This window comes from Paroedura picta, chromosome 12 (assembly GCF_049243985.1).
Source record: "Paroedura picta isolate Pp20150507F chromosome 12, Ppicta_v3.0, whole genome shotgun sequence".
In the NCBI taxonomy this organism is placed as follows: Eukaryota; Metazoa; Chordata; class Lepidosauria; order Squamata; family Gekkonidae; genus Paroedura; species Paroedura picta.
Genome location: NC_135380.1, coordinates 12,519,162 through 12,546,388, shown reverse-complemented (window position 1 = coordinate 12,546,388; position 27,227 = coordinate 12,519,162). Strand labels below are relative to the sequence as shown.

At 46.8% G+C, this 27,227-nt stretch overlaps 1 protein-coding gene across 11 annotated transcripts in view; it reads right to left on the bottom strand.

Annotated features, from left to right (window-relative positions):
• ROBO3 (roundabout guidance receptor 3) overlaps positions 1 to 27,227 on the bottom strand; it is a 267,565-nt gene that overhangs the window by 142,907 nt on the left and 97,431 nt on the right. For all 11 annotated transcript variants that reach the window (XM_077305046.1, XM_077305049.1, XM_077305039.1 and 8 more), the window contains exon 2: positions 132 to 458. In XM_077305046.1, the coding sequence (XP_077161161.1) occupies positions 132 to 458 (327 nt within the window). The remainder of the gene's footprint in view (positions 1 to 131; positions 459 to 27,227) is intronic.

The window sequence follows — 27,227 nt, the reverse complement described above, 5'->3', positions numbered from 1 at the left end:
ATATCCGTATCAATATCTTTGTCTCCAGCCCAGATTGGGTTTCTGTCTTTTCCCAGCAACACAGAACAGGACGCATTTTGCTTTGTGGGATATCACTTAGGTCTAATAGAAGTGACCAGAGTTCTACTTACTGGCTACCTCCAGAGATGCATTCCTGCTGACTGCCTCACCCAGGTAGTTCCTGGCTACGCACACGTACACCCCTTCATCCGGCTTGCTCCTTCTTCCGTGTACGATGCGCAGGAAGAAAAGAGAGCCGCTCGGCAGCAACATGCGGTGTGACCGAGGGTCTTCTCGGTCTGTTTCGACTCGCTCCCCATCCTTGTACCATTCGATGATCGGAGTGGGCCGTCCTTCCGCTTTGCAGTTCAAGGTTGCCGGCTCCCCTTTGGACACGATGAGGTCAGAAGGGTGTTCTATGATCCGCGGAGAAGAGTCTTCAAGGCGAGGGCGAGAGCCTGAGATACAAAAGATGGAAATCAGGGAAGGTTACAGAACAGGAAGCAGAAGCCCCAAGCAGGTCAAGAGAAGTCGTCCCAATGCTCTCCTTGAGACACCGTTATGCTAAGATCATGAGAAAAACCAGGCTGGGTTAGATTACAAGGCTGATTTGCATTCCAATCCTGAACAGAGTTTGACTCTTCTAGGGCCTCTGAATGCTTAGGAAGATGCAACTCTAAAGCATTGTAGTACTATCCCAATATCCCACTTTCTAGCCAGATACTAGAGAGGTCCACCAACAGGTCATAATGAAAACAGCCTGTACTGCATAACTCCCCCCCCCCTGGCAATTGGCATGACTCAGAAGAGTTTGTTTATTTATTCATTCATTAGATTTCATACCATCCTTCCATCTGGCTCAGGGCGGTTTACATATAACATCACAGGGGGGAGATACATGGAACAACCTAACATATAACATAGTCAATACATCAACAATAATCTGTGGCTCTGAATAACACAATTTCAGTGGTCTTAAACAACAACAATATAACAGGAACGGTAACTTCGCTCAGGCCCCTAGAGAGGTCAGGCTGGTTCAGGCCATGGAGGGGGTGTCTGAGGGGGACCCATGGATGTTATTTGGGTTTGGTCGGTCTCAGGCAAATGCCTGGTGGAGGAGCTGGTTTTTACTCTGCATTTCACTACCTAAGTTTCAAAGCAGCTTACAATGGCTTTCCCTTCATCTCCCCACAACAGACCTCCTGTGAGGTAAGTGAGGCTGAAAGAGCTCTGAGAGAACTGTGACTGGCCCAAGGTCACCAAGCTAGCTGCACATGGAGAAGTGAGTAGTCAAACCCGGTTCTCCAGAATAGAGGCTGAGGCTCTTCACCACCACACCACACTGGTTACTGCTCCTGGAACCCTTTTTTAACTACTACAGAGAGTGGTCATTGAAAGTTCTATTGAAGAACTTTCTTTCCAGAAAAGCTACTGTTAATACGAAACATGTGATAAGAGACAGAACATTTTCATAAGGCAATGTCAAACAGGTCATCAGCAGATCAGAGGCAGAACCAGAGATAACTCCACTGAGCTTAAGGTAGAAACAAGGCACGGAAGGAGGGCTGCATTCTCTCCCAAAATTCCCAACTCGTGCTAAGTGCCAGCCACTTAGCAACTGCCCCCAATTAAAAAACAAACAAACAAACACATCAGCTCCTCCTTAAAAGTTACTCATTGGCATGAAATGCCACAGAGCAGTCTTAATAGAAAGTGACAAAAAAACAGGCATTCCTTGACCAAAGATTTTAAAAGTTGTTTTCAAAAGACGTTTTGTAGCTGAAAAATCAATACAGCGTAATGGTTAGAATGCCAGGCTGTAACCCTTGGGATCTGGGCTCAAATCTAATTCCACCAGATAGCTCTTGGGGGAGGGCTGTGTGTGTGTGTGTGTGTGTGTCACCATTGTGAGGATGAAACTGAAAGAGGGACCATGTATGATGTCCCTGACTGCCCTGGAGGACAGACACATGTGTATCAGCTACAAAATCCCCCTTAAAATGCCGCTAAGAAAGAAAGCCAGTCCTTTCCAGATGCCTACTCACCAGCATTTTAAAGAGGAAAGCTGAAATCTGTACCCATGTTGCTTCATAACTAATACATATATTTGGTATTAGTATCTGCTCCGACATTTGTACCTGAGCAGAAAATACCCTGTAAAAAGGGGACCTTGCAGAGGGAACATTAAAGGCTTACAGACTGAGCCTTGCTGATAGCTGCTCATAGAACAAACCTTACCCGGTCTCCAGAGTAGTACAAGACACCTGAATTTTCTCTGTGTCTAGCTATATCACAACCCACCAGTGGCATTTGGACGGAAAGGATCCGTTCTTAATTTCAGGGCTGCCTGTGATGAGTCCCAGCACCTCCCTTGGGTTGTCTGCGCATAAAAATGAACCTCATAAGCAGCAGCCTCCAATAAGACAAATGAGGCTCCAGGCAGCTATATAAATGCAGAAAGTAAAGAATCAGACAGAATTAATCCTTTTAATCATTGGCAAAAGCCTCCGGGAACCGCCCCAAGAATTTTTCAGCACCTTAGACAGAGCACAAGGTATTGTTGGCCACCTGGTTCCAGCCCGGCTTCCGGGCACCAAGACAGGAAAGAACCTCTTGTACTACCTTCAGAAAGGATGCGCTTTATTCAAATAGACATTTAAATCCTGGAGGGGCTGCCGCATTAGTCAGCTGTAAGAAAAGACAAGCCCCATGACACCTTGAAAGCTAATGTTTGTTATGGTCTCCCAAGCCACGTTTGTGGATCTGTGCCCACCTCATCAGGTGCCTGAAGTGAACTTTCAGGCAGCAGGAACCAACCAGCTTTCACAATTCAATCCTTTATCTAACTTTAAGGCCCATCTCTACTGCGGATCTAAATTTAATTGCTATGGCTTTCCCCAAGGACTTCCCCAAGGGAACTGTAGTGCAGTGGTAGAATTGAGGCTCTCTAACAGAACATCCTGCATCTTTTGCAGGACTTAGCAGCAGTGGAACTAGTCTGGGTGTGCAAGTTGCAGTGGTGGGTATCAGAGAAAGGTGGCTGAGGCAAGGGTCTATGAGCTTGGACGTATACCCTCAAGGTAGGATGTTTGCATCCTAATCTAATGATAATGTGTTTTGTGCCATGGAAGCACTCTTGAGAGTTTTTAGAAGGCTTATCAGTTAATGGTACTTTTTATGATAGAGAAAGAGCAACCCTAAAGTAATTCAGATAGTTACTTAAGAGTGATTCAGGTGGGTGGCCATGTTGGTCTGAAGTAGCAGAACATAATGTGAGTCCAAAAGGACCTTTAAGACCAACAAAGTATTATTTTGTTGCACACAACTGGAATAAAACTTTGTTGGTCTTAAAGGTGCCTTTGGACCCACATTTTGAAGAAGAGTTGGTTCTTATAGGCCGCTTTTCTCTACCCAAAGGAGGCTCAAAGTGGCTTATAGTCACCTTCCCTTTCCTCTCCCCACAACAGACACCCTGTGAGGTGGGTGAGGCTGAGAGAGCCTTGATATCACTGCCTGATAGAACAGCTTTATCAGCGCCATGGCGAGCCCAAGGTCACCCAGCTGGCTGCATGTGGGGGAGTGCGGAAGCGAACCCAGCATGCCAGATTAGAAGTCCGCACTCCTAACCACTGAACCAAACTGGCTTTTGTCCAGTTACTTAAGAGGGTAAGATTCAAAAAGGGGCAATCAGGAACCAGTTTGGCCCTCCACCGCAGATAGCAAAATGACGCATCCTTTGGAATCCTTGCTAGCTGCAAAAATCTACCACATACATTGTATGTATATCTAAAATAAGATACTGTGGACTTGGATCAGACAAAACACAAGATATCTCTTCAGATGTAAATTTACCAATAAGGACCCACAAACACAAGCTGTTCTTCCTTTGGCAATCCTCTCTTTTAATAGTTTTGTGTCCAAACTAACCCAGAGAGACAACTCCACTGAATCTGTTACGCCTTCCTCCTCAAACTTTGTCCCAGTGAACTCCCCAGAACTATTCAAGAGGTCAATGGACCTGACCTCAGAGGGTCAAAGAGACACCCTCTTTGGATTTTCCCCGAGGCTCACAAGGAGAGCAAAGAGAAACTCAATTAGGAGGGGGAAAGAAACTCATCAAAATTAAGATGTAAAGGAAAACAGGAGTCACAGCTAGCTTGCTGGAAGGTCTCCATTTCAGGAAGAGTCTGTGCACAACAACATGCTGCTTCCCCAAAACTCACAGGGGGTTTCCTAGGCATGCATGTTTTCTTGACAACAGCATACCCCACCACAAGTTCCATGTAGCCAAGAAACTTGCATGCCTAGTTCCAAGCTGGGTTTAATATACAAATAGCAAAGTCCATGTTGCCTTTACCTTCCAAGAAGAAGAAGAAGAAGAAGAAGAAGAAGAAGAAGAAGAAGAAGAAGAAGAAGAAGAAGAAGAAGAAGAAGAAGAAGAAGAAGAAGAAGAAGTGGTTCTTATATGTCACTTTTCTCTACCCAAAGGAGTCTCAAAGAGGCTTCCAGTCACCTTCCCTTTTCTCTCCCCACAACAGACACCCTGTGAGGTGGGTGAGGCTGAAAGAGCCCTGATATCACTGCTCGGTCATGTGGGGGAGTGTAAAATCAAACCCGATTAGACATCCACACTCCTAACCACTACACTAAACTGGTTAAGGGTGCCATGCAACTCATTTGGGACAAACTCAAGATGTTACAAGTACAAAATGCCAGGGAAGAAAAGCCCAAATCTTGCTTGCCTTTTTTGATACTGGAGTCATCTGGAACAAGGATGATGAGTCATAGAAACCTATGGAAGCAGAACTCTTCCATTGATGAGCAAGAACTTACCAGGAGGTCAAATCAACAGATCCCTGAGACTCAATGATACACAGACTGCATCCTTCCCTCCTTTTCATAGCGCCCCACCATGCAGCAAAAGATGGTATGTCCCATCAGAGCTCCAGCATGGCCACAAACGTTTCTAGAAGTTGGTCATTTATGAGGAACCTTTTGCTGTGCAAAGTTCTTGTGCTATTTATCCCTCTCACCTATCCCAGGAGATATCAAAAGGGAGATAAGGAGATATTATCAGTGTAATCTATCTCAATCTCAGAGTCTCATTTAAACAGTGACTTTGGGCTTTGGATCCTAACCATCTTACATCCCAAATCCTAGGAACAATGGAGTGACCAATCTTCTCCAGCAGCAAGTAACCAGATGGACAATAGGCACGATACCAAAAATCCCTTCCCAACAGCTTCCCTGAGACAACATACCTTTAGCATTCTAACAAAATTCTAGCAAAATTCAGTGTTCCAGCAGCATTTTAGCAAAATGAGAGGGGGAAACATTCCACTCAAAAAATATCCTACCGAAAGATACCCCAAAGAGACCGTAACTAAGATACCACAGCTGGTTCAGAATATTAAAAATATATTTCTTCTGGGAAGGAGAGGTCTCCATCCAATATTCATTGGACGTTCTATTCATAATACATGTAGAAATCAGAAACCTCTCAGCCCTGGCCAGTATCTGAAAGCCTGTATCACAACCGAGGCCCTCTCATGAGGAATTTGAGAAGGATGATCTCCAGGCTTCAAGAGATCAATAATGCTGAAATCCTAAACTCTGATAAACTGGGTGAGTTATTGATTTGTTGACCCACCATAATGATGCCACTCAAGACCCTCCTGCCAGGGCAGTCTGCTGTTTTCTTTCTGACTGCTCCCTTTGTTCAAGTCTTCATCTTTAACTTGTTTTTGTTCTTTTAAAGTGAAGCTGGCTTAAAATGCAACACGCACAAACATTTTTCTACAAAAATGGCACCAGCTACAAAATATACATTCCACACAAAGAGATCTAGGTTCAAACGTCTCAAGTGGAAAAGTATCTTGGGATAGTAGTCCTGGGAAAGACCCTCTGGCTGAGAGCCTGCAGAGATGCTGACAGTGGCATACACACAAAGGCTGGATGAAACTCTTCTCCAGTTTATCTGCACAACAACTCTGTGAGGTAGAGGGAGAAGGTGTGAATTGCTCAAGACCGCATAGGCAGGTTTACATAGAAAAGGGGTTATATAGGAAAAGGAGGTCATTCTGCTCACCATTAATCAAAAGTCAGGGTGAGTCAGTGACAATCTGCATAAGCAGAGGTGGTTTGCAATTGCCTTTCCTTTCTGAGCATTCCATGGTGGTCTCCCCTTCCAAGTACCAACCCTGCGTAATTTCCAAGATCTAGCAAGATCAGCCTATACCATGCTGCCTTCCTTCTATATGGGTGACTGCCTCATGGCAAATACCTGTTCCAGAGAGGCAAAGAGGATGGATCAATATGCCCTCCAAAATCTGCACCCAGGTCACCAGGGTACATGAGAATTATCAGCCAGCTTGGTGTAGTGGTTAGAAGCACCGAATTCAATACCCTGTTCCTCCCCCACATATAACCAGTGGGGTGACCTTGGGCTCACCACAGCAGATAAAGCAGTTCTGACCGAGCAGTGATATCAGGGCTCTCTCAGCCTCACCCACCTCACAGGGTGTCTGTTGTGGGGAGAGGAAAGGGAAGGCGATTATAAGCTGCTTTGAGATTCCTTTGGGTAGAGAAAAGCGGCATATAAGAACCAACAGTTCTGACCGAGCAGTAATATCAGAGCTCTCTCTGAACCAACTTCTCTTCTTCTTCTAAGTGCTTGACCCAATTGGAATATCACATTCCATGACACTTTGGATAAGTACAATGGTTTCCACTTATTAAATAAGCCTTTTCCAGCTTTTTAACTGTGGAGGTACTGCTGAAATATTTTTCCGGCTTCAAAGTACCAGGAATTGATGTCAGCTGGCCACACTTCCTGCCATACGCAACAGGAAGTGAGAGGAGCCTAGGTCAGCAAAGCTTGGCTGGTGCGACTCCCCTTCCCACCTCCTCTGGGCCCACCACTGGCCACTTTGGGAGGGGGGTGGGTCAACCTGCCCAAATAAGGCTAGATTTTTTTAAAATAACTTTTTCTTTCCTCTTTGCTTGGATCTGGAAAAAGCCCCATACTGCAGTACCATTGAGGGGCCTTCACAGTACCATGCGGTGCCGTGGTTGGGAAATCCAGTATTAAACAATGGGGAAAGAAGTTACTGGGGGGACGACGACAAATGGAGACCTGTTATTAGCAGTCAGCTAAATGACCTTTAAAGGAAGAAAAGGAAGAAAAGTTACACAGATGCTTATAAAGCAGCAGAAAGATCAGAATCAAAGAAGGGGGGAGAAAACACCCGTTTACTGTAATATATCTGGGAGAAATAGTCTTGCAGACAAGTCAATTGAATTGAGAAACTGGGCACTAGGGAATCCTGGCAGGCCAAGGTAGAAATTGGCAATAATTATGGAGCCAGCTGACAGGGTAGGACAACATGATAGGAATTCACAAGTATGTCAGAGTGCAGGTTTCAAGGTCGCAGAGAGCTTGCCTATGATTATGCGGAAGGTGATTATGCTGGCGAATGTCAGGAGAAGCTCCAAAATGCAAAACACACTGAAGGAGTTGGGCAACTTAAGTATGCCATGCAGAGGTTGCTGGAAACACTTCCTTATGCGGTAGACCTCCATAGGGGCTGCAGCACATGAAGCCTTCCTATGCCACAGGTCATGGGTCCCCAACTTTCTTTGCGCTCATGGGCTCCTTTGGAACTGGTGGGCGTGACCACAAAATGGCCGCCGTGGGAGGCAGAGCCAATCACAACCACACAGGAAGCCCAAGTGTGGGAGATAAGAGGAGTCAATATTAAAAATACACCGGGAAAGAGAAGTCAGAGAGAGAATAAACCCAACAGCATTGTAGCACAGCTGTCTGTACAGCCCATCAGACTGCCGTCGAGCAACTAGAAGCAACTGGGCAAAAGCCCATCTGATCCCACCCAAGTAAGAATACTTGGCAAGCTCCAGGAAAGATGTTGGTGGGCGCCATAATGCCTCAGACACCATGTTGGGAACCCCTGCCATAGATTGTGACCCCATGCATGACCTAATTCCATTGTATTGAACCATTTGACAGGGATATTGAGAGCCAGCATGATTTAGGGGTTAACAGCAGCATCTTCTAATCCGGTGAGCCAGGTTTGTTTCCCCATTCCTCCACATTCAGCCAGCTGGGTGATCTTTGGCTAGTTACAGGACTGGTCTTGCAGAGCAGTTCTCTTAGAGCTCTCTCAGCCCCACCTACCTTCCAGGGTTGCTATTATGGGGATAGGAAGGGAAGGTGATTGTGAGCCCCTTTGAGACTCCTTCAGGTAGTGAAAAGTGGGGTACACTAAGTAATTTCTCTTCATATCCACTGGTGATACACACAAGTAGGAAAATCCATATGAGGATGGGACTTTTTAAGTTTCTAGTCCTCATGGGCACAAAGCTAACTCTGACCTATTGGATTATTAAAGGACAGGTAATGAAAATCCAAAAGCTCTGCAGCCACAGGGAGATTTCTGAAGCTGTCTTCTGAATCACCCAGGGGCCCTCTTTAACCAGCTGTTTGGGCACCAAACTGGAAGTGCCCACCAGCATGCAGGAAAGGCAAACACAACTGCCGCCTATCTTGGCCCACCCAGCTGTCAGATAGTCTCATTATCTGCTAGCAAATTTCACCAGCTGCAATCCTGGCTGGCCTTCTTCCAAGATGGACCCCAAGACCTCCCTGAGTTTTCAGGTGAAGAGGCTGGTTTGTTCGCGGACAGGAGAGAGTCCCAAACTCGCCCGCTCTCCCTGCCAATTCCTTCCCATGCCCCCTTTGCAATACTACCCCTTCCTCTCCCCGCAAGACAAACAGCTTCTGGTGTTAATAGCCTACGTCTCTTTGGCATTCAAATCAGGCGGCTGCCTCCTGCCAGGCAGGGCACTTCAAGGGCTGTCAGAGCGAGGAATCCCAGCTGGCAGAAGCAGGCGTTGGCGGCTGCTCCTTCCCTAGGGCAGAGGCCGGACAGGGCCCTCCAGCTGGAAAGGCCAGGGGAGAAAAGTGGAGAGGCTCTTCCCCAGCCTGGGCTTTGCCTTTCAAGACATGAAGACAGGGGGAGGGCGGCAAGACTAAATATTTACTCAAAGCAATTTTCTTTGGCTTTGTGGCGTGGCTGAGACTGCCCGACCCATTTCTCTGGGGTGGGAGGCCCAATAATGTACACAGCATCTTGCAAGGCGTCCCACTGAGAGGGAGAGCAGGAGCCGCAGAGTTCAAACGCAGCCACTCCAGTAGCTCTGGAAAGAGAAGCCGTTTCTGCCTTTTGCTTCAAGGGCCAGCCTAGTTCAAGAGCCCGCTGGGTCATAGGGGAGGTCAGGCGACATTTGTGATTGCCCCACCGTTGCAGCCTGCACCACGAGATCAGAAGAAGAGGGAATTAGGGAGGATGCAAGTGGAGCGGGAGCTGGGCGTGTGCATGTGTGAAGCCCAGTGCAGGAAGGAAGTGGAGGCAGAGGGCAAGAAATGGACGCAGTTTGGGGAGGAGAAACCAAGTTCCCCTCTCCTGTGAGTCCCCCCTTTTGTTGGTCCTGCTTCCCCTTCAGGTAGCAAATTGGCTCCTGCTGCTAATGCCTAATCTTCCTCCACTTATATTTATGGATGGGAAAGGGACTCGTCTTACAGAACCAGTCCCTACAAATTAAGCTGGGGATTCTCAATCAGGGGGCCATGGACCGGTGGGGGTCCGGGGGAGCTCTGAAGTGGTGTGGTATGGGGGTGGTCAGGCTGTCTTCTTAGCTCCAGCACTTCTTTCCAGTCTATATGAGGTAGAAAGGGTGGAGGGAGGCAGGGGGAGGGAGCAAAAGGAGGGCTAAGGATGTGGGTAGTGATGTTACTTCCTGGGGTGTGGCAGGGAGGCGTGGCCAGCTGACATCACTTCCTGGGCTCCTCGAAGTCTGAAAATTATTTCAGGGGCTCCTCCATGGTCAAAAGGTTGAAAAAGACTGAACTAACCTATTTCTGAAATCCAGACACTGTCCAGATCCTGATAACATGTTCAGGAGTGTGATGACACCCCAATACCTCCCCCAGTTCTTTCCCATGGTCCGCCCTATTCCTCACAACCCCTGAGGGTTGGTAACCCTACCACAAACACTGTAACAGCAGGACTTCAGTTGCCACAATTTCTGGGAAATGTAGTTTCCAAGGCATGTGATGTCTATACTAATGACCTAAGCAACTTGATGGCCCCCACCTAAGGATTTCCCAACAGGGTAGGAGCCACAACTGAGAAGACCCTTCCTCTAGTGAGAGCTAACTGAGCCATCCTGGGGCTGGTGATTGGCAAGAAGGCCCCAGACGATAAGTGAAGGGAGCATGGTTTTTTTAAATAAATTTAGGGAGTATTCTCAAGTCCTACTCACACAACTACCATGAAATTTCAAGAAATGCAGCCCCAAAACTCTACTAAGTCATCATCATCATTCTATATAACATGAACATTGGCTATCAAACTACATTCATGCGTTGACATCTCCTGGGAAGTTCCGTGTGCTCCTCAACTCTTGCAAAGAGGTCCAGAGATGTGCAGAAACACTTGGACTCTCAGAAAGTTCCGCACTACACCTCACCCAAAGCGCTAACCATCTGCCAACCTATTCACCAAGCAAGCAAAACATACACTCATTAAACAATGGCGTGCAAATTCAACCACTGCACAGAAGAGACTGCAAGATGTTTCTCTTTCAAGTCCTCCTTCACATTCGTATTCCTCTCCCAAGCCCTCAAAACATCTCATACATAAAACAACGTTTGCACAAGGGAAAGCCAAACAACTTCACACACAAATAACCACAAAATAAAACTTGGCTCTGGTTAAAGATCACAGTTGGGAGTGTTTAATTTCCAGATTTCAACAGACCTCACGCATCAATTCCTTATTTCCCTAGATGCACCATCCAGTACATTTTGGCCGGTTGGCTTGCCCCTGACTCTTAAAATACTAGCATGCCTCTCTCTTCTTTGCAGACCGAGCAAAGTTATTTCACGCCTGAGAACTCTTCAGAACATCTCTTGAACATGCTGAAAACAAGATTTCCATCCTGATGTCAAAGTGGATTTCCTACAATGCCACCTTCAAAATTCCACTTACAGACCCAGCATTTAACTAGCAGCATCATGCTCGACAGACTAGCAGGAGAGAGCATCAAAGGTACTAAGCAGGCGTGCGATGCTGTTATTATGAATATCTCCTGTAGCGATTTCATAGACAAGCACTTAAACTGCCACTAATTTCAACAGCATAAAGGCACAGTAGTTTATTCGGAGTTAATTTCTTGCCACTGGAAATGTTCAGTAAATCTAGGATAACTCCAGGAAAAGGGGAGGGGGGAGGGGGGAGGAGACTACGGGAGAAAGTGGGGAAGGCGAATACATCCTCTGGAGTATAATTATAAAACAGCAGTTCTGTATCCAAACAAACCATGTGGGACTTGGGTAAAAAGTGGATAAATGCTATTAACATCATGGGAAATGATTTGTAGCGAGCCATAACTAACCGAAGACTAATGCAAGCAGAAACCGTTCCCTTGTGAAATAGAGGGAAAAAATCCCTAGACAGTGTGCCTTTTCTATACGCCAAGACTAAAATGAATATGTATATGCTTGCTTTCGCTCTCTCCTTCTCTGGCAGATGCATGCTAAATCTGAAACATATGTTGCATGCACATCTAGCACACACCAAGCCCTTGCTTGCTTATTTGTTTATCATATTCATATCTGGCGCACTTCGAGGCAGTTTACAACATTCGTTCAACAAACAAACATGCCAAGAAACCGGAGGCATCAAAAGCAGCAGAAGGAACAATAGAAATTATTCAAAAGAACATTAAAAGATCAGATTAGAAACAAACACAAAAAAAAGTAGCAAATCCTCGGGCGAAACCACAAACACCCCATTTCCCTGTGAGCATCTGACTCTACAAAAGCAGAGTGATGCCACAGTTTTAAGCACTGTGCTCCCATCACTCACTGTACTTTGAAAACCATGCGCAGAAACGCATGGTTAGTTATGTGGCGAGCCGTAACTACCCAAAGTCCCTAAATGGTAGCCTGGATATGTTATGACTGAGTGGAATCAGTTGAAATGGGTGGTCACTTTCATAGCACAAAGTGTAGAAATAACCTGACATGAAAGAATTTACGCTGGAGGATCATCAAGACCAGGGGTAGTCGAACTGCGGCCCTCCAGATGTCCATGGACTACAATTCCCAGGAGCCCTTGCCAGCGAATGCTGGCAAGGGCTCCTGGGAATTGTAGTCCATGGACATCTGGAAGGCCACAGTTTGACTACCCCTGATCAAGACCATGGTGAGTGGCCTAGCGCCCTGGAGGAACAGCCAATACAAATACACAGAACTCTTCTGAAGTGGAAGCTGAAGGTCTGATTCACTTAAGGAGGCTTATCTCAACTTTTTTTTACTGTTGAGAAACCTCTGAAACATTCTTCAGGTTTTGAGAAACCCCAGAAGTGGCATGATCGTGCAGAATATGGTTGGGAAGCAGAGCTGTGTCCATGCCCATGCGGGGCCCCTCCTCTTCCCACCCTCTCTAGGCCTATCACTGGCCATTTTGGGAGAAGGGACCACATATGACCACATAGGGTCATATCACCTGATAAATCTTCAACAAATGTTTAAAATACATACAAAATTAATTAACTTCCACCCACTTGGGAAACCCTTCCAGGGCTGTCAAGAAACCCCAGGGCTGTCAAGAAACCCCAGCTATCAAGAAACCCCAGGGTTTCAACAAACCCTGGCTGAGAAAGCCTGATCTATGGGAAGAGAGGAAGGGCTGTGGCCAGATGGTAATAACTGTTAGAATTAACTCTATGTGATGTTTCCTGGCCTGTGATTCTGATGGGAAAGTCTCCTTACCATAGAGTTAGTGAGACAGATAGGAATACTGACCTCTCACCTTTCTCACCTCACTGACCTTCCCCTAGAGGGCAATTTCCTATCTCCTGAGTCAACTCTCTCTTCTCTTCCATCCTTCCTGCCTGCAGCATGTAAGGCACAGAGATGCATTCTGCATCTATTGCCATCCAGCTATTTAGATTAGAATAGGATTCTTCTGTTTACCTTTTTATGTGTAATATATATTGAGTATACTGATAAATAGTTCTTATATTAGTAAAGTGCAACCCAGAAGAATACGTTTTTCTTTGTTGCTTTCTGACAACACTGCACACTGTGCTTACCAGCCAAACCAGGCACTCTGCTAACTTTCAGGATATTAAGACTTTACCATAAAGTCTATCCTATTAATATCCTTCAGTAAGAACTGCAACCTGAAAGTTCACAGAGATGGGAGACAGGAACTGGGAGACCACTGGGTAAATCCCGCCCCAGGCCAGGCTGAATTCTGTGGATTTGTGTTGGGGGCAGGATCACTGGGGCATGAAATTGGGGTCACTGTGGGTAGGCAGGTAGTTGTGAGTTCCTGCATTGTGCGAGGGGTTGGACTAGATGACCCTGAAGACCCCTTCCAATTCTATGATTCTATGAAGTGACATCGGGGCTGGATTAATGCTCATGCCCCCCAACCAATGCCATCACTTTGCAGGATGCTGAAAGGTCTTTATCAACATAATCCTGCAAATGTGCTGTGAGATAGCAGGATTTATAATCACAGCATCCACCCTGGTCCATGCATGCTACATACCTCATGGCCTTCAGTGTGTGTGTTTTAACTCACATTTTCATGTTATTTCCTGAATATATATCTGATTTTTTTTTTCCATCCTGGAGCTCAGCTCAGCTTATGCAAGATGCTCAGGAAGACACTCATCCAGTATTGGCCAGCTCCAGTGCTCAGCTCCTGCAAGACTGCCCTATATTCATGTGTCCTGCAAGCATGCATACAGATCCTCCATGTAGGGGCCTTTGTTCAGAATGAGGGAAGATGACATCTGTAGGGCAGCCCCCAGTACAGCCATTTCCCTGCTGCCTAGGAAATCCCATTCCAAAGGGCACAGGCTCTGATATAGGACTCCCAGGGTTCCCTTTAAAAGGATTTCAGTGCTCCGTTTCATGTGATACACATCTGGCAGGCTTGTCATGTCCGCTCTGCAAATCAGACAGAGTTATCACATCTTGGGATGGGGAAGAGAGAAATTTCCCTGCAGAACATCGCTTTGTCTGTGAGCGGCATGCTGCACAGTAGCTGAGGGAGCGCACCTTTGGCTCTTGCCTCTGCAGCAAGCTGCTCGGAAAAGCAGGAACATTATTTCTAGTGTACATAGCTATTATACTAGGATGGGACCGTGGTTTGTTTGTTTGTTGTCAGGAACTGGGAGAGAAAAGCAGCAAGAAGACAAAGTTACAATGCCTTGGCCACTAGTAAAAAGGTAAAGGTATCCCCTGTGCAAGCACTGGGTCGAGTTGAAATTATTTGCCCCCTCTGTGCATGTGCAGCTGCCAAGGGGGGGGATTCTTCTCTGAGGCCATTTTGGTTAAGGTAAAGGTAAAGGTATCCCCTGTGCAAGCACCGAGTCATGTCTGACCCTTTGGGTGACGCCCTCCAGCGTTTTCATGGCAGACTCAATACGGGGTGGTTTGCCAGTGCCTTCCCCAGTCATTACCGTTTACCCCCCAGCAAGCTGGGTACTCATTTTACCGATCTCGGAAGAATGGAAGGCTGAGTCAACCTTGAGCCGGCTGCTGGGATCGAACTCCCAGCCGCATGGGCAGAGCTTTCAGACTGCATGACTGCTGCCTTACCACTCTGCGCCACAAGAGGCTCTTTGGCCACTAGTAGGGCAATCCTAAATGGAGTTATACCCTTCTGAAGACCAAACTCGAAGTGTTTGTAGGGGTTCCCCAGAGCTACACAGCAGCTGTGAGGCATGCTTTTCAAAACTTCAGGTAAAGCCTCCAAGCTCAGAATGCTGTCATGGGGAGAGGAAGAGCACCTGTCTTCTCCCCCAGCTATTTCCTTGCACCATAATAATTCTGGGGATTGTTTTGCTGCTCTACATGGAGTGCTCTGTGCAAGTGGAGCGGCAGAAATAGAGAAATAACGCCATCCCCATTCCCCAGCACTTTTTTTTTCAACACAAGGAAACTGCCCTGGGAGGGTAGGCAGGAGGCCAACCTCCCCTTGTGACATCGTTCCAAGCACAGTGGGCTCCCTGCTTTTTAAAAGCTGCTCCCCCACAGCTGCTGTGAGGCTACAAGGACACCGAATCTGGTCCAGGGAACCTGGGGCCGACTCTTTTAAAACAAACATATCAAGTTTGACCTTAAGTCCTCAGGGGTAGTCAACCTGTGGTCCTCCAGATGTCCATGGACTACAATTCCCATGAGCCCCTGCCAGCAAACGCTGGCAGGGGCTCATGGGAATTGTAGTCCATGGACATTGGAGGACCACAGGTTGACTACCCCTTCTCTACCCAACGGGTGCAAGTCTGTCTAGGACTGCATTGCCTGTTTTGAAACACGTGTTACTTTTTCACAGGAGTTAACACACCACCTGGCATGTCCTCAAAGCCAACGGAGCCCTGATAACTTAGAATGCATGACAGCGTTTTAAGATTCGGATTAGCAGAATGCTTGCGATCCTTTTAAAGCATGCAAAACCGAGCTTCCAAACACCTTCGGGTACCCAGAGTTCTAGCTCTACAAACGATCTTGCATTTTAATCACGACATTCTGGCAAAATAGACAGATTCCCATCCTTAAAAAAAAAAAAAAATTGCTTGCGCGTTATAAAACTTGTCCTCTAAATTTAAAAATTATTCCTTTAGCCCTTTCTTGTCAGCATCCAATCCCTCTGCTTTTCAAAGAGCTTGAGAGGTATTCTAATAGCAGCCTAGAAGATGCCGCTCCCAGATGTAAACAGGAGTTGTATATAGGAGGCCTGGCCATTTAGATTTATGGAATACCTTCCTGAATGCTATTCAAGCTACACTATGAGCTATAACGTGCTGACTTAAGGCTCATTTACAACACCAGCATGGGAAAAAAGCCGTTTGTGCTTGTGGAAGGAGGGGGAAGCCCACCGGCATCTCACAGTGAGACGCCACAGGCTGAAATACAACAGCGGCAGCCACAAGAACCCTGGAGAAAAGAAGTCTTGAAATATAAATGGGCAACTCGCATCAATGTATATTCTAGGGCCCACTGGCTCTTCTTAGCATCCAAGAAGCCCAGCATTTAACCCTGCAATGAGATGGCAGAATAAGGCCTCAGGTAGCCACATCTGAGAGCAATTAGCAGGACCCTGTTAGGTTGATAAGAACACCTGCAAAGATCTGGCACTTGAGAGAGAGAGAGAGAGAGAGAGAGAGAGATGAATGGAAGTACTGAGACTTGGGATAGGTTGGATACACACTTTTCTTGGATGGATACACACTTTGATACATACTTTTCTTGGATGCTTTAGGATGCTTTGGGCTGATCCTGCACTGAGCAGGGGGTTGGACTAGATGGCCTGTATGGCCCCTTCCAACTCTATGATTCTATGGTTCTATGACTGATAACTTAAGGGGCAAGACTGTAAGGAGCCCCTCATAACTCCACTGTCTCACTTTTGAACATGAACCACAACCTAAAAGTATAACTCACCAATGGGGTTCTGGCATGCAACTACTGTCTTCTGCAGTCCTGGGGTTGCTGTAGTTCAATTTAGGAGAGTTCTCTAAGCCAACATCCAAATCAAGATCCCTCGTGGGAGATGGAGCCCATAGTTGATCAGGCAAGAGCAGACCAGACCAGGGTCCAAGTATTTATGCCAGAGCCAACCAATCTGGAGGCCAAACAATAACACAGGCTAAAATTGCACACTCCTATTCTGGTCTTGTACCTGAGGAATGAGCCAGGAAAGGATCTCATCAGATCTTGGAAGTTCAGCAGGGTCAGCTCTGGTTGACAGCACTTGGATCAGATGGGAGACTATCATGGAAGTGCAGGGCTGGTGCATACTTTATCTCTTGCCTTGAAAACTCTATGGGGTCACCATGAGTCAGCTGTGACTCCACGGCAGTTTCTGCCTCCGTTTGTATGACGTGATCCTGAGAGTGTATTCTTGTTTCAGAGTACAACAAGGACCGTGTAGGGTCAAATCAAGGTCAACCAAACCCAGCATTCTTTCCAAGAATACCAGCTCCAAGGAAGCACTAGAAAGGCCACCAGAAATGGGCCAGCGATCGACTAGTGGAGGAGGATGTACCTTCTCACCCCAAAGTGTGTTCTGGAGGAACATGATGAAGCTATCTCACTGAAGCCAAGCAGGTCTAAAGAGGTGGTTAGGAAACCACTTGGAAATGCTGCCTTGAGTATTGCTAAAACGGCAAGACAAAAAAACAAAAGTGCATCCATCTGTCAAGCCTGGACTAGAAGGCCTCTTATTGCTTTGACTAATCTCACTTGACCCTTGTGGCAGGTAACAATATCAACACCTTGAACCTGATCCGGGCCTCAACTGGCAAGCAATGCAGCTCATTTTACCAAGGTGACTCATGTTTATTCAGACAGTATCTCTCTTCGGAATCTCGGATTTTTAACTTTTTACCTGGAGGTGGCAGGAATTGAACCTGGACAGTGCTCTGCCGCTGAGCCACAATACTCTAAGAAGCTGTCTTATGTGAAGTTAGACAACTGGTCGGTCAATATTAATATTGTCTGCTCTAACCAGCACTTACTGTCCGAACTTCAAATAGACGTCTTTCATGTCACTTATCCTACCATTTCTTTTCCGACAGAATTGCCATTAATAGAACCACCAGCGTTCTGTACCCAGAGCAGATGCTCTGCTACTAAACAACATCTCTACCTCTGGAGAGCCAGTTTGGTGTAGTGGGTAGAGTCAGACTAGGATCAGTGGTCTGATCCGGAATACCTAAGTTTGAATCTTCCCTCAGCTGTGGAAACTTGCTGCGTGACCTTGGGCCCAGTCAGGCACTCTGTGCCTCGTCTACCTCACAGGGTTGGATTGAGGATAAAATGGAGGAGAACAACGTAAGCCGCTCTGGCTTTGCATTGGTGAGAAAGTTAGGGTATAAATGAAATAAATAAATGAACAAAGCTGATGCAAAGCGGCTAAGACAGGATCATCTATATCAGGGGTAGTCAAACTGCGGCCCTCCAGATGTCCATGGACTACAATTCCCAGAAGCCCCTGCAGCGAATGCTGGCAGGGGCTTCTGGGAATTGTAGTCCATGGACATCTGGAGGGCTGCAGTATGACTACCCCTGATCTATATCTTCTGCTGTAGATGTATAAGCTATACAAGAGGGGGGGAGGGGAGTGTGACTCAATAAATCTTGCAGTTAACAGAAGAATCCCTGTGCTCCTACTAGAGGTTAGTCTTTAATATCATCAAAACAAGGCTAGACTCCCAGGTAATATCTAGTTTCGACATGGGACTTCTTCAGCTTTGCAATAATGATGGCACATGACCAAAAAGAGCATAAGGTCTCTTGGGACAGAATGCCACACAGGTCTGTGGCACACAACCATTTGCATGGGGAGAGGCCTTGGCTCAGTGGTACGCCTGCTTGGCATGCAGAGGTTTCCAGGTTCAATCCCCAGCACCTCCAGTTTTTAAAAAATCAGCTAGCCCTCCACCTGAGACCCTAGAGAACTGCTGCCCATCTGAGTGGAGAACACTGTTCCAGTGGTCTAATTCAGTATAAGGCAGCTTCATAAGCATTCATGCCAGCTAATCCAGACCACAGGAGAATGTCAGCAACAAAACTGACATTGCAATCCATGCAGGAGAGGAGAACAGAAGGCAATTCCCTCCCAGCTCTTCTGGCAAAGTGAAAGCACTAGACTCCTCATCAAACAACCACGGTTGAATCCAGATCTGAAAACATCTCCCGTCTGTATCTCCAACATGCAGGTATGAGATACTGAACACTCGCTTTCCCCCCGGCTACTGGAAGGAAATAAGACGCTTCTTTCCAAACATCCCTCAGACATCTGGCTGTTGGGAGAGGCGAAGAAGGGCTTGTCTCATCCGCCATCTAATCTGTCTCGCCCTGTCATCGGGTTGAACGGGCTGTGTGTACTTTTGCACTCAATTAAAAAAGAAATTCTGGTGTGGAAAAGCTGAAGGGTGTAAACTGGGTTAGTCCGGCCATTTGACATCATGAGGTAACCTGCCAAGGCTGGAAATTGTCTCTCAAGTGGATGGTGATGTTTTTATGGCTATAAGGAAAGGGTACCCTTTGGATTTTCTGCCTCAAGCCCCCAAAGATTTCAGCCAGGGGCCCAGTCTGACAGATGCTGAGGAGCTACTTGTAGCTCACCAGCTGCTGCCGTCTGGCTGTGCAGTCTAGTATGTCCCCACAAACACCCAAGCGGAACACTCCAGCAGTTCCGCAGGGCCTGTAAAATGAAGTTCTTCCTCCAAGCCTTTGGTTGAGACCAGTGTGCACCTACTGCATGTAGCAGTTATTATCGGGCCTTCCCCTACATACATCTGTGTATTGATGTATATGTATTGTACCTGCTATTTACAGAGTAAGAATTTACCATTTTCTCCCCAGGTCCTGCATAGTGCAGGGGGTTGGACTAGATGACCCATGAGGTCCCTTCCAACTCTATGAGTCTATGATTCTAGGTCGCTCGATTATAACTACACCAATCAGGTGGGGTTTCGACTGTTGATTTTATGGAGAAGTTTCATGCATATTTTTATTCCGTATTTTTATCATTTTTATTCCAATGTACAGGTGTTATTGTAAACCCCTATTTCGTTAGCTGCTCCAAGACTTTGTGAGGGGTGGGGTACAAATTAAATAAATATTGAAAAGATCCTCCTTTAAGATTTTGTTTTAAGCTTCAGGTTCATAGGATTTTCTTTTGTGCTCCTTAGCTGACAGCATCATTTCCGCTGCTCTTACTAACTCTTACTAGTTCTGTTTCTAAGACACAGCAAAATTGGTGATATGGTGGGTGGGGTGGAGTAGCTCAGGACTTCATTACTCAGAAGTAAAGAAATGGTTGGTTACTCATGGTTCAAGCCACTTCTCTCCGCAACAGGTTTCAGCTACATAAATTGAGCCAACCAGCCCCTGGTACATAATTCACGCAATGTATCCAAATCATGGAAAGGAACAACAGGCTCAACCCAGCAATCAAGCCCCAGGGTTAGATACCTCATCCATTAGAATTCACCAAGCATTCCCTTTGCACATCTAAATCTGCCTCAACAAGCCATAAGGCAGCCTTTTCGACCCTTCTGACCACGGAGGAGCTCCTGAAATGACCTTCTAGGCTTCGAGGAGCTTTGGAAGTGATGTCATCTGGCCACGCCTCCCGGCCACCTTCCCCACACCCCTAGAAGTGACATCACCACCCACATTAAGACAGGCTCAAGGATGACGGAGGTGAGACACGGGGTGGTGTAAGGCTCCACTGCCAACTAAAATGGAGACTGCAAGCCAGAAATCACAAGATTGAGCCCAGCTGGCAGGGGCTCACAGGGAACTGTAGTCTGCAGACATCTGGAGAGCCACAGTTTGGCTGCCCTCGCTATAAAGGAAAACCAGCCCTCAGTTTGCAAGACCTTAGCAGCCTATTAATTACAGAAAACTTTGGAAGCTATTAAGCTATAGGGTCACCATAAGTTGTAAGGGACTTAATGGCACTTAACCCACACATCAGGTATTGTCAGACCATACAGCAGGAGAAAACTGATTCAAAAACTGCTGATTCTCCCCCCCCCCAAAATTAATACCTACAAAAATTCCTCCTTAGAAGAGTCATTCCCTCCTGTGCACAAGAGGAATGCCTCCTCTGAGATGATGCCGCCTGTCCGATATGCATTCATCATGTAAAAACAGTACCTTTTTTCTTCAGCCTGTTTCCTCATATGCAAATATATGCTTGCTTAGTTAACCTTCTTTCTAGGGGACAAGGCTATTTCTTTGGTTGGTTGACAGTCTTAACAAGGAGCATTGTTCTCCAAATCTGTTCACAACACCGGCCTTGCAAACCAACGCATTTTGTGCAAACAGCCCTTGCAGTCAAAATCCTTCTCCTCCTGCTAACGTCTGACATTTATTAAGTGCCAGCAATCACTGTGCTAAGGGCTGTACAGAATACGTGAAGCAACAGGGTCCCCTTTGTAGAAGGCTCACCATCTGAGATGGACTGAAAAAGAAGGGGATAAGAAGATGTGCCTTGGGGAGGGCTGGCACAGGAGGCAGGGAACTGGGAGCAGAGATAAGGTTGCCCATCAACCTCGTGTTTCTTCTACATTCATGCTTTGCAGGGGCAGGCTGAGAACATCAGCTTGCGTTTTATTAAAAACCACTTATAAGCTGGCAAATGTGAAGGTGGGCTTAGAGATGCCAGTGAAACCAAAGCAGCTGCATGGAGCTCAGCTTCAGGTTCAGTGACGGGCTGTGGTTCAGTGGCACAGCACCTGCTTGGCATGCAGAGGGTCCCTGGTTCAGCTGCTGGCATCTCTAGTTAAAGGACCAGGTGGAAGGTGCTACTGAAAGCCCTCTGCCTGAGACCCTGCAGAGCCACTGACAGCCTTATTGTCATTAGACAATACAGATCCTGATGGCTTGGCAATCCGCTTCCATACAAGGCAGCTTCCTGTGGACATTCAGGGGTCATTCATTCATTCATTCATTCATTCAAATTTTATACTGCCCCTCACTGTGGTATCTTGAGGCAGCGTACATAGGGGAAGCATGATGTGTGTGCCTTGCAGAGCTCCACATTCACCAGGTTTCATCTAAAAACTTGATCATACATCAGAAAATCTATGACCAAACTGTTCTCAGTCTCCTCTAAATGCTTATGCAAGCCTCACACGGCTCCCCATTAAGATTGGGAGGAAATGAGGAGAGGACTGGCTGATCAAAACCCAGTTCCCACCCTGTCTTTTTTCCTTTTTAGGTTCTAAAGTACATCATGGGGGACTGGGGGGGGGGAGAGGAATGAGTTTCAACAAGAGCCAATGGGATAGAAACAAACCCTCTTTTCCCCCTTTGTGTTGCTTTGACTTGAATCACGTTTCTCTGCCCACCAGGAAGGACCAGATCAGAGACTTCCCAGCTGTCCAAACCTCTGGTGCTTGAAGGCCTGGAGTTCTATGTCCACACAACAGTGAGCCATTTGGAGGAATAGCCAGTATCTGAGACTGACCTAAATGGCATCTCATTTTTCCTGAGTCACCTAGCCCCTGACCTCAAATTCCCAAGAATTTTCTAAATCAGAGCTGGTGGCCCTACCTGGCTACCTTTGCTTTACCATTGCCTTACGTTTCCAAGCCCAGGATATAAGAAAGTCTCTGTCTATAGCCAACTCAGCTGCCTTGTGATCAGCTCAATGCTTTGCTGGATCATTCAGATGACAGGGAAGGGCTTGAAGCTCCCTATTTAAGTCTGTGTTTTTCGGTTAAGAACTCATTGCATTTCATCCACAGTCTGCAAGAGGATGCTGGGAAGCTCTTCAAGGGATACTAGGGCCCATTCCACACGCATGGGATAATGCACTTTCCATGTGCTTTGGCAGCTGGATTTTTCTGTGCAGAACAGGAAAATCTGGGCGTATAAGACGACCCCCCAACATTTCAACTCAAAATAGCGTTTGTTACATTACATTACAGTACTATGGGCCACTATGGGCAGCTTTGTCTATCCCAACTGAAGTGCACCCGGCGTATAGGACGACCCCCCCACTTGGAGGCATGTTTTTCAGGGGGGAAAAGTAGTCTTATACGCCAGCAAATACTGTACTTCTAAAGTGCACTGAAAGTGCATTATCTATTCTGTGCAGAAAAGGCCCATGTTTTCCCTGAGCGCCACGTTGGGGATCACTGCTAGATCTCGGTACCAAAATGTACATGGGGAGAGAAGAAATGCGTGGCTTTTGGTGCATGATGGGAAAGCCCACTATTCTCCCATTTATAATTCAGAAAGAGTACAGGAGTTGCTGCGCAGGCATAGACTATGCAACTTGCGTATCAGATTTCAAGCTCAAGGCTACGGGGATTGAGGGGCCAGCAATGGTTGTTCTCCCTTCCAAAACAGAGAAGCCAGCAGCCGTGCAAGTCATCCTGTTATGCTGATCGGAACACAGCAGAGAGCAGAAGTAAATTAAATAAAGATTGCTAGTTCTTAGCTTAGCAAAACTGAAGATTAATCTGCGGTAGGATGCTAGGTAAACAGCCAAGGGAAGCCGAGAATCAATAGCAAATATGACTCCGGGAGGGGACATAAGACCGCCAGCTACTCTCAGGGACGCACTGGACAGCAATACATAATTTTTATGCGCCCCCCCCCAACCCACCCCCAACTCCTTGTGTGCAAGTTGCAGCACGCTGGTTAACAGCTAAATTCAGACCGGACACTTTATGACCCAGCGAAATGGGTTTTTTCCCTTCCTCTGCTATTATCCCAGCAATTTCAAAGACCTTCAGTTCCATTCTCCATCAGCTCCCCAGGAGGCTGCCTGCAGGAGGAATCATTTCAAGGGTTCTGCCACTCACGGTCCTCTCTCGCCATTTTGATGCTCGAGAAGGGAAGAGGAAGTTCATAGAATAGAATCATAGAGTTGGAAGGGGCCACACAGGCCATCTAGTCCCACCCCCTGCTCTATGCAGGATCAGCCCAAAGCATCCTAAAGCATCCAAGAAAAGTGTGTATCCAACCTTTGCTTGAAGACTTCCAGTGAGGGGGAGCTCACCACCTCCTTAGGCAGCCTATTCCACTGCTGTACTCTGACTGGAAATTTTTTTCCTGATATCTAGCCTATATCGTTGTACTTGTAGTTTAAACCCATTACTGCGTGTCCTCTCCTCTGCAGCCAACAGAAACAGCATCCTGCCCTCCTCCATGTGACAACCTTTCAAATACTTAAAGAGGGCTATTATGTCCCCTCTCAACCTCCTTTTCTCCAGGCTGAACATTCCCAAGTCCCTCAACCTATCTTCATAGGGCTCGGTCCCTTGGCCCCAGATCATCCTCGTCGCTCTCCTCTGTACCCTTTCAATTTCATCTACGTCCTTCTTGAAGTGAGGCCTCCAGAACTGCACACAGTTTCAGTTTCAAACCTTCCCGTTGCTCCCCCAACCAAAAGCCGGCTAAGACCCAGACTAACAGCAAGGGCCTAACCAGAGTTATCACAGCTCCCCCCACTCACTTCAGCTCTGCTGAGAATTGCACAGTAAGTCATTTGGGCCGTGGGACGGATCGGCTGTTTTGAGTGTATTAATCCTGGGATGAAATAAACCCCCCGTCAGAAGCCCTTGGATCAAGGATGCTCAAATCCCCTCTGAACGGGGACAATCCAAATCTTCTAGGTTGAGCAGATATTTATTTGTTTTTTTTGGGGGGGGGGGAATGTATCAGAAGGTTGTAGACGGTTAACCCATTAGCAACCCGCAGCTGGTTCTATCCATACAGAAAATTGGGACAGGCCTGCTCAGTCTGTCAGAACACTTCAGCCTTTGAAAATCACAGACCGGTTAAAATTAAATTGCCACAGTCACTGAGAAGATATCTTTAGTCCTGCCAAGAACTTGGGCAAGAGACAGCAGCTCGGTTTTACTCCTCTGGCTGCTGTTACCGTTCCCGTAGGTTATCTGATTTACTCGAGTCGTTCCACTCTCTAAAACAAGTTTCGCTTACTGCTTTGATCGCTGCTGGGCTAGCACAGGGATAGTCAACCCTGTGGTCTTCCAGATGTTCATGGACTACAATTCCCATGAACCCCTGCCAGCGTTTGCTGGCAGGGGTTCATGGGAATTGTAGTCCATGAACATCTGGAGGACCACAGGTTGACTACCCCTGGGCTAGCAGACAGGGGATTCAGGCTTGGAACGTAGGTCCTTTGCACCCCAAGCAGACCCCTCCACACCCCTGTTGTCCTTTCCATGCCTCCTGTATCTGTCCGTTGTGAAGGAAGCCCCCCGGTTACTCATTACGGGACCCCCTACCTCGGTATCCCTCACCTCCCCACCCACCCCATGGAAATTACAATTTGTTTGGTGCTTCAGCATTCAGGACCCCAGAGCCATTTCACATTCTGATCCAGCCTCCCTCTGTTGCTATAGGCATTCCCCTCAAAGGAACACCTTAAAAACAGCTAATCTGTCTTGATCGGAACAAGGCGAAGAATGGGCAGGACCCCCTTTTTTTTTCCTTTAAGAAGAAGCCACAAAGAATGCCCCCCCCCACACACACACACACAACAAAACCACTTCTCTTGACAGAGACTAAGGATTCAGTTGCAAATTCAGCTCCCTGAGTAAGGCAGAGGAGGGGAGAAAAAAGGATGCACAATAGCGCTACCCCCTCCCAACAAGGAAAGGAGGACCTAGTAAACTTGTGCTCTTTAGGAAGGGGGGGGGGCAGTCTCTTGCCTCCAGCTAATTTGCATCTCATGGCTTAAAAACCTCTTTTCTCTGCCAGCCCCTAAACAGGCCTGTGGTCAGTCTGGCACAGTGATTTCTAGCAGCTCTTTGGGTTTCACAAGAAGACCACATGAACAAAACTGATTGAGGCCTAGATAAGTCTGTTGGAGCCTGCCCTGCTTCCTGCACTTGTCAACTCCAGGGTTGGGCTCAAAAGATCAGTAGGCCGGAGTCAGGCAAACATCCTCAGGTCTTCAGCAGAAGGACAGGGTCACATCCCTGGTTCTGCTACTTTCCTGAGAAATAAAGAGTACCAAAATGATGTGGCAGTGGACAGAGTGCCGGACAGGCTGGAGAAACCCAGAGTCACATTGCAGCTCAGGCATGAAAGCATATATTATGCAGCAGAGAATTTCCAAGTCTGGTTATTTTAGCTTGATCTGACATATCGGAGGGGGGGAAATGCACAAAGAGAATTGGAGGGGAGGGGGTATTCAAACCCATCTCCAGATTCCAACTGTCGTCAAATTCACGTTCATAGCAGCAGGAGGAAACCTCTGACCATACCCAAACCTTGAGCCCAATAAGTTAAAACCTGCACAAACTGAAAGACAGAATTTACCTAGACTCGTGTTGTCAATACTGTCTACCCCTCGCACATATCCGTCCAGGGTGAGCTAATTCTCTCCAGTAAAATCTGTTCTTGCTGCAAATATAGGGACCAATATCACATTGCATTAAAGCTTTCCTGCGTAACAATTCGCAAGGCTTTTTTTTTTTTAAATCCCAGTACAATACACAGACTATGGGAAAAGCACTCCAAGTGGCAAAATCAATAGATTTTATAGGGTTTGCTACATACTCTGGATGCTTTTCTGTTTACAGAATGAAAGCTAAGTGGTAAGCAGCTGAGGACATTGTTTACTAATGCCTAAGGACGGAGCTATAAAACCACTTCTCTCTATATTTCACCAAGTGCAATTTGGGCAGGAATTTTACCCTGGGATGGTTTTCATGCAGCCATGGGGGGGGGGGGGGTGTCCAATTTGATCATAGCAGTGGGATCACAAAGGTAGATGCATTTTTCCCCAGGAGGTAAATAACACTGGGATGGGTGGGTGACTTATAGCAGCAAAATGGCACAAGGAGAAAGGGTTAACACCCCCTCCCCCAGCACCACTGCAGCAATCAGGTCTGGAACTCCCCTAAAAATAAGACACATAACAGTGTATGACTCTTGTGCTTCGCTAGGGGCATTCTGAGAATAAAATGGGGAAGCATGTATCTTGTAGACAGCTCTGAGGTTTTTGGAGGCAGGGAGGGGAAGCTATGACAAATAAGCAGGCCTTCAAAAATGTTGAAACCACGGAGAAGGGGGAAAAATCCAAGGTTGGGAGGAGCGCTGGCAAAAGAAACTGAAATTTGGAGAAAATTAAAATACATACAAGAAGAAGAAGAAGAAGAAGAAGAAGAAGAAGAAGAAGAAGAAGAAGAAGAAGAAGAAGAAGAAGAAGAAGAAGAAGAAGAAGAAGAAGAAGAAGTGGTTCTTATATGCTGCTTTTCTCTACCCGAAGGAGTCTCAAAGTGGTTTACCTTCGCCTTCCCATTCCTCTCCCCACAACAGACACCCTGTGAGGCGGGTGAGGCTGAGAGAGCCCTGATATTCCTGCTCGGTCAGAACAGCTTTATCAGTGCTGTGGCGAGCCCAAGGTCACCCAGCTGCCTGCATGTGGGGGAGTGCAGAATCGAACCCAGCTCGCCAGTTTAGAAGTCTGCACTCCTAACCACTACACCAAACTGGCTGTACACACACACACACAAACAAACTGAAGCAGCTGTAGGGATTTTTAATTGAGCACCCACAAATATCGTCCCCATATCATCCACTTTTGGGGTTTTCCCCTTCCTAATCTGGTTTGATA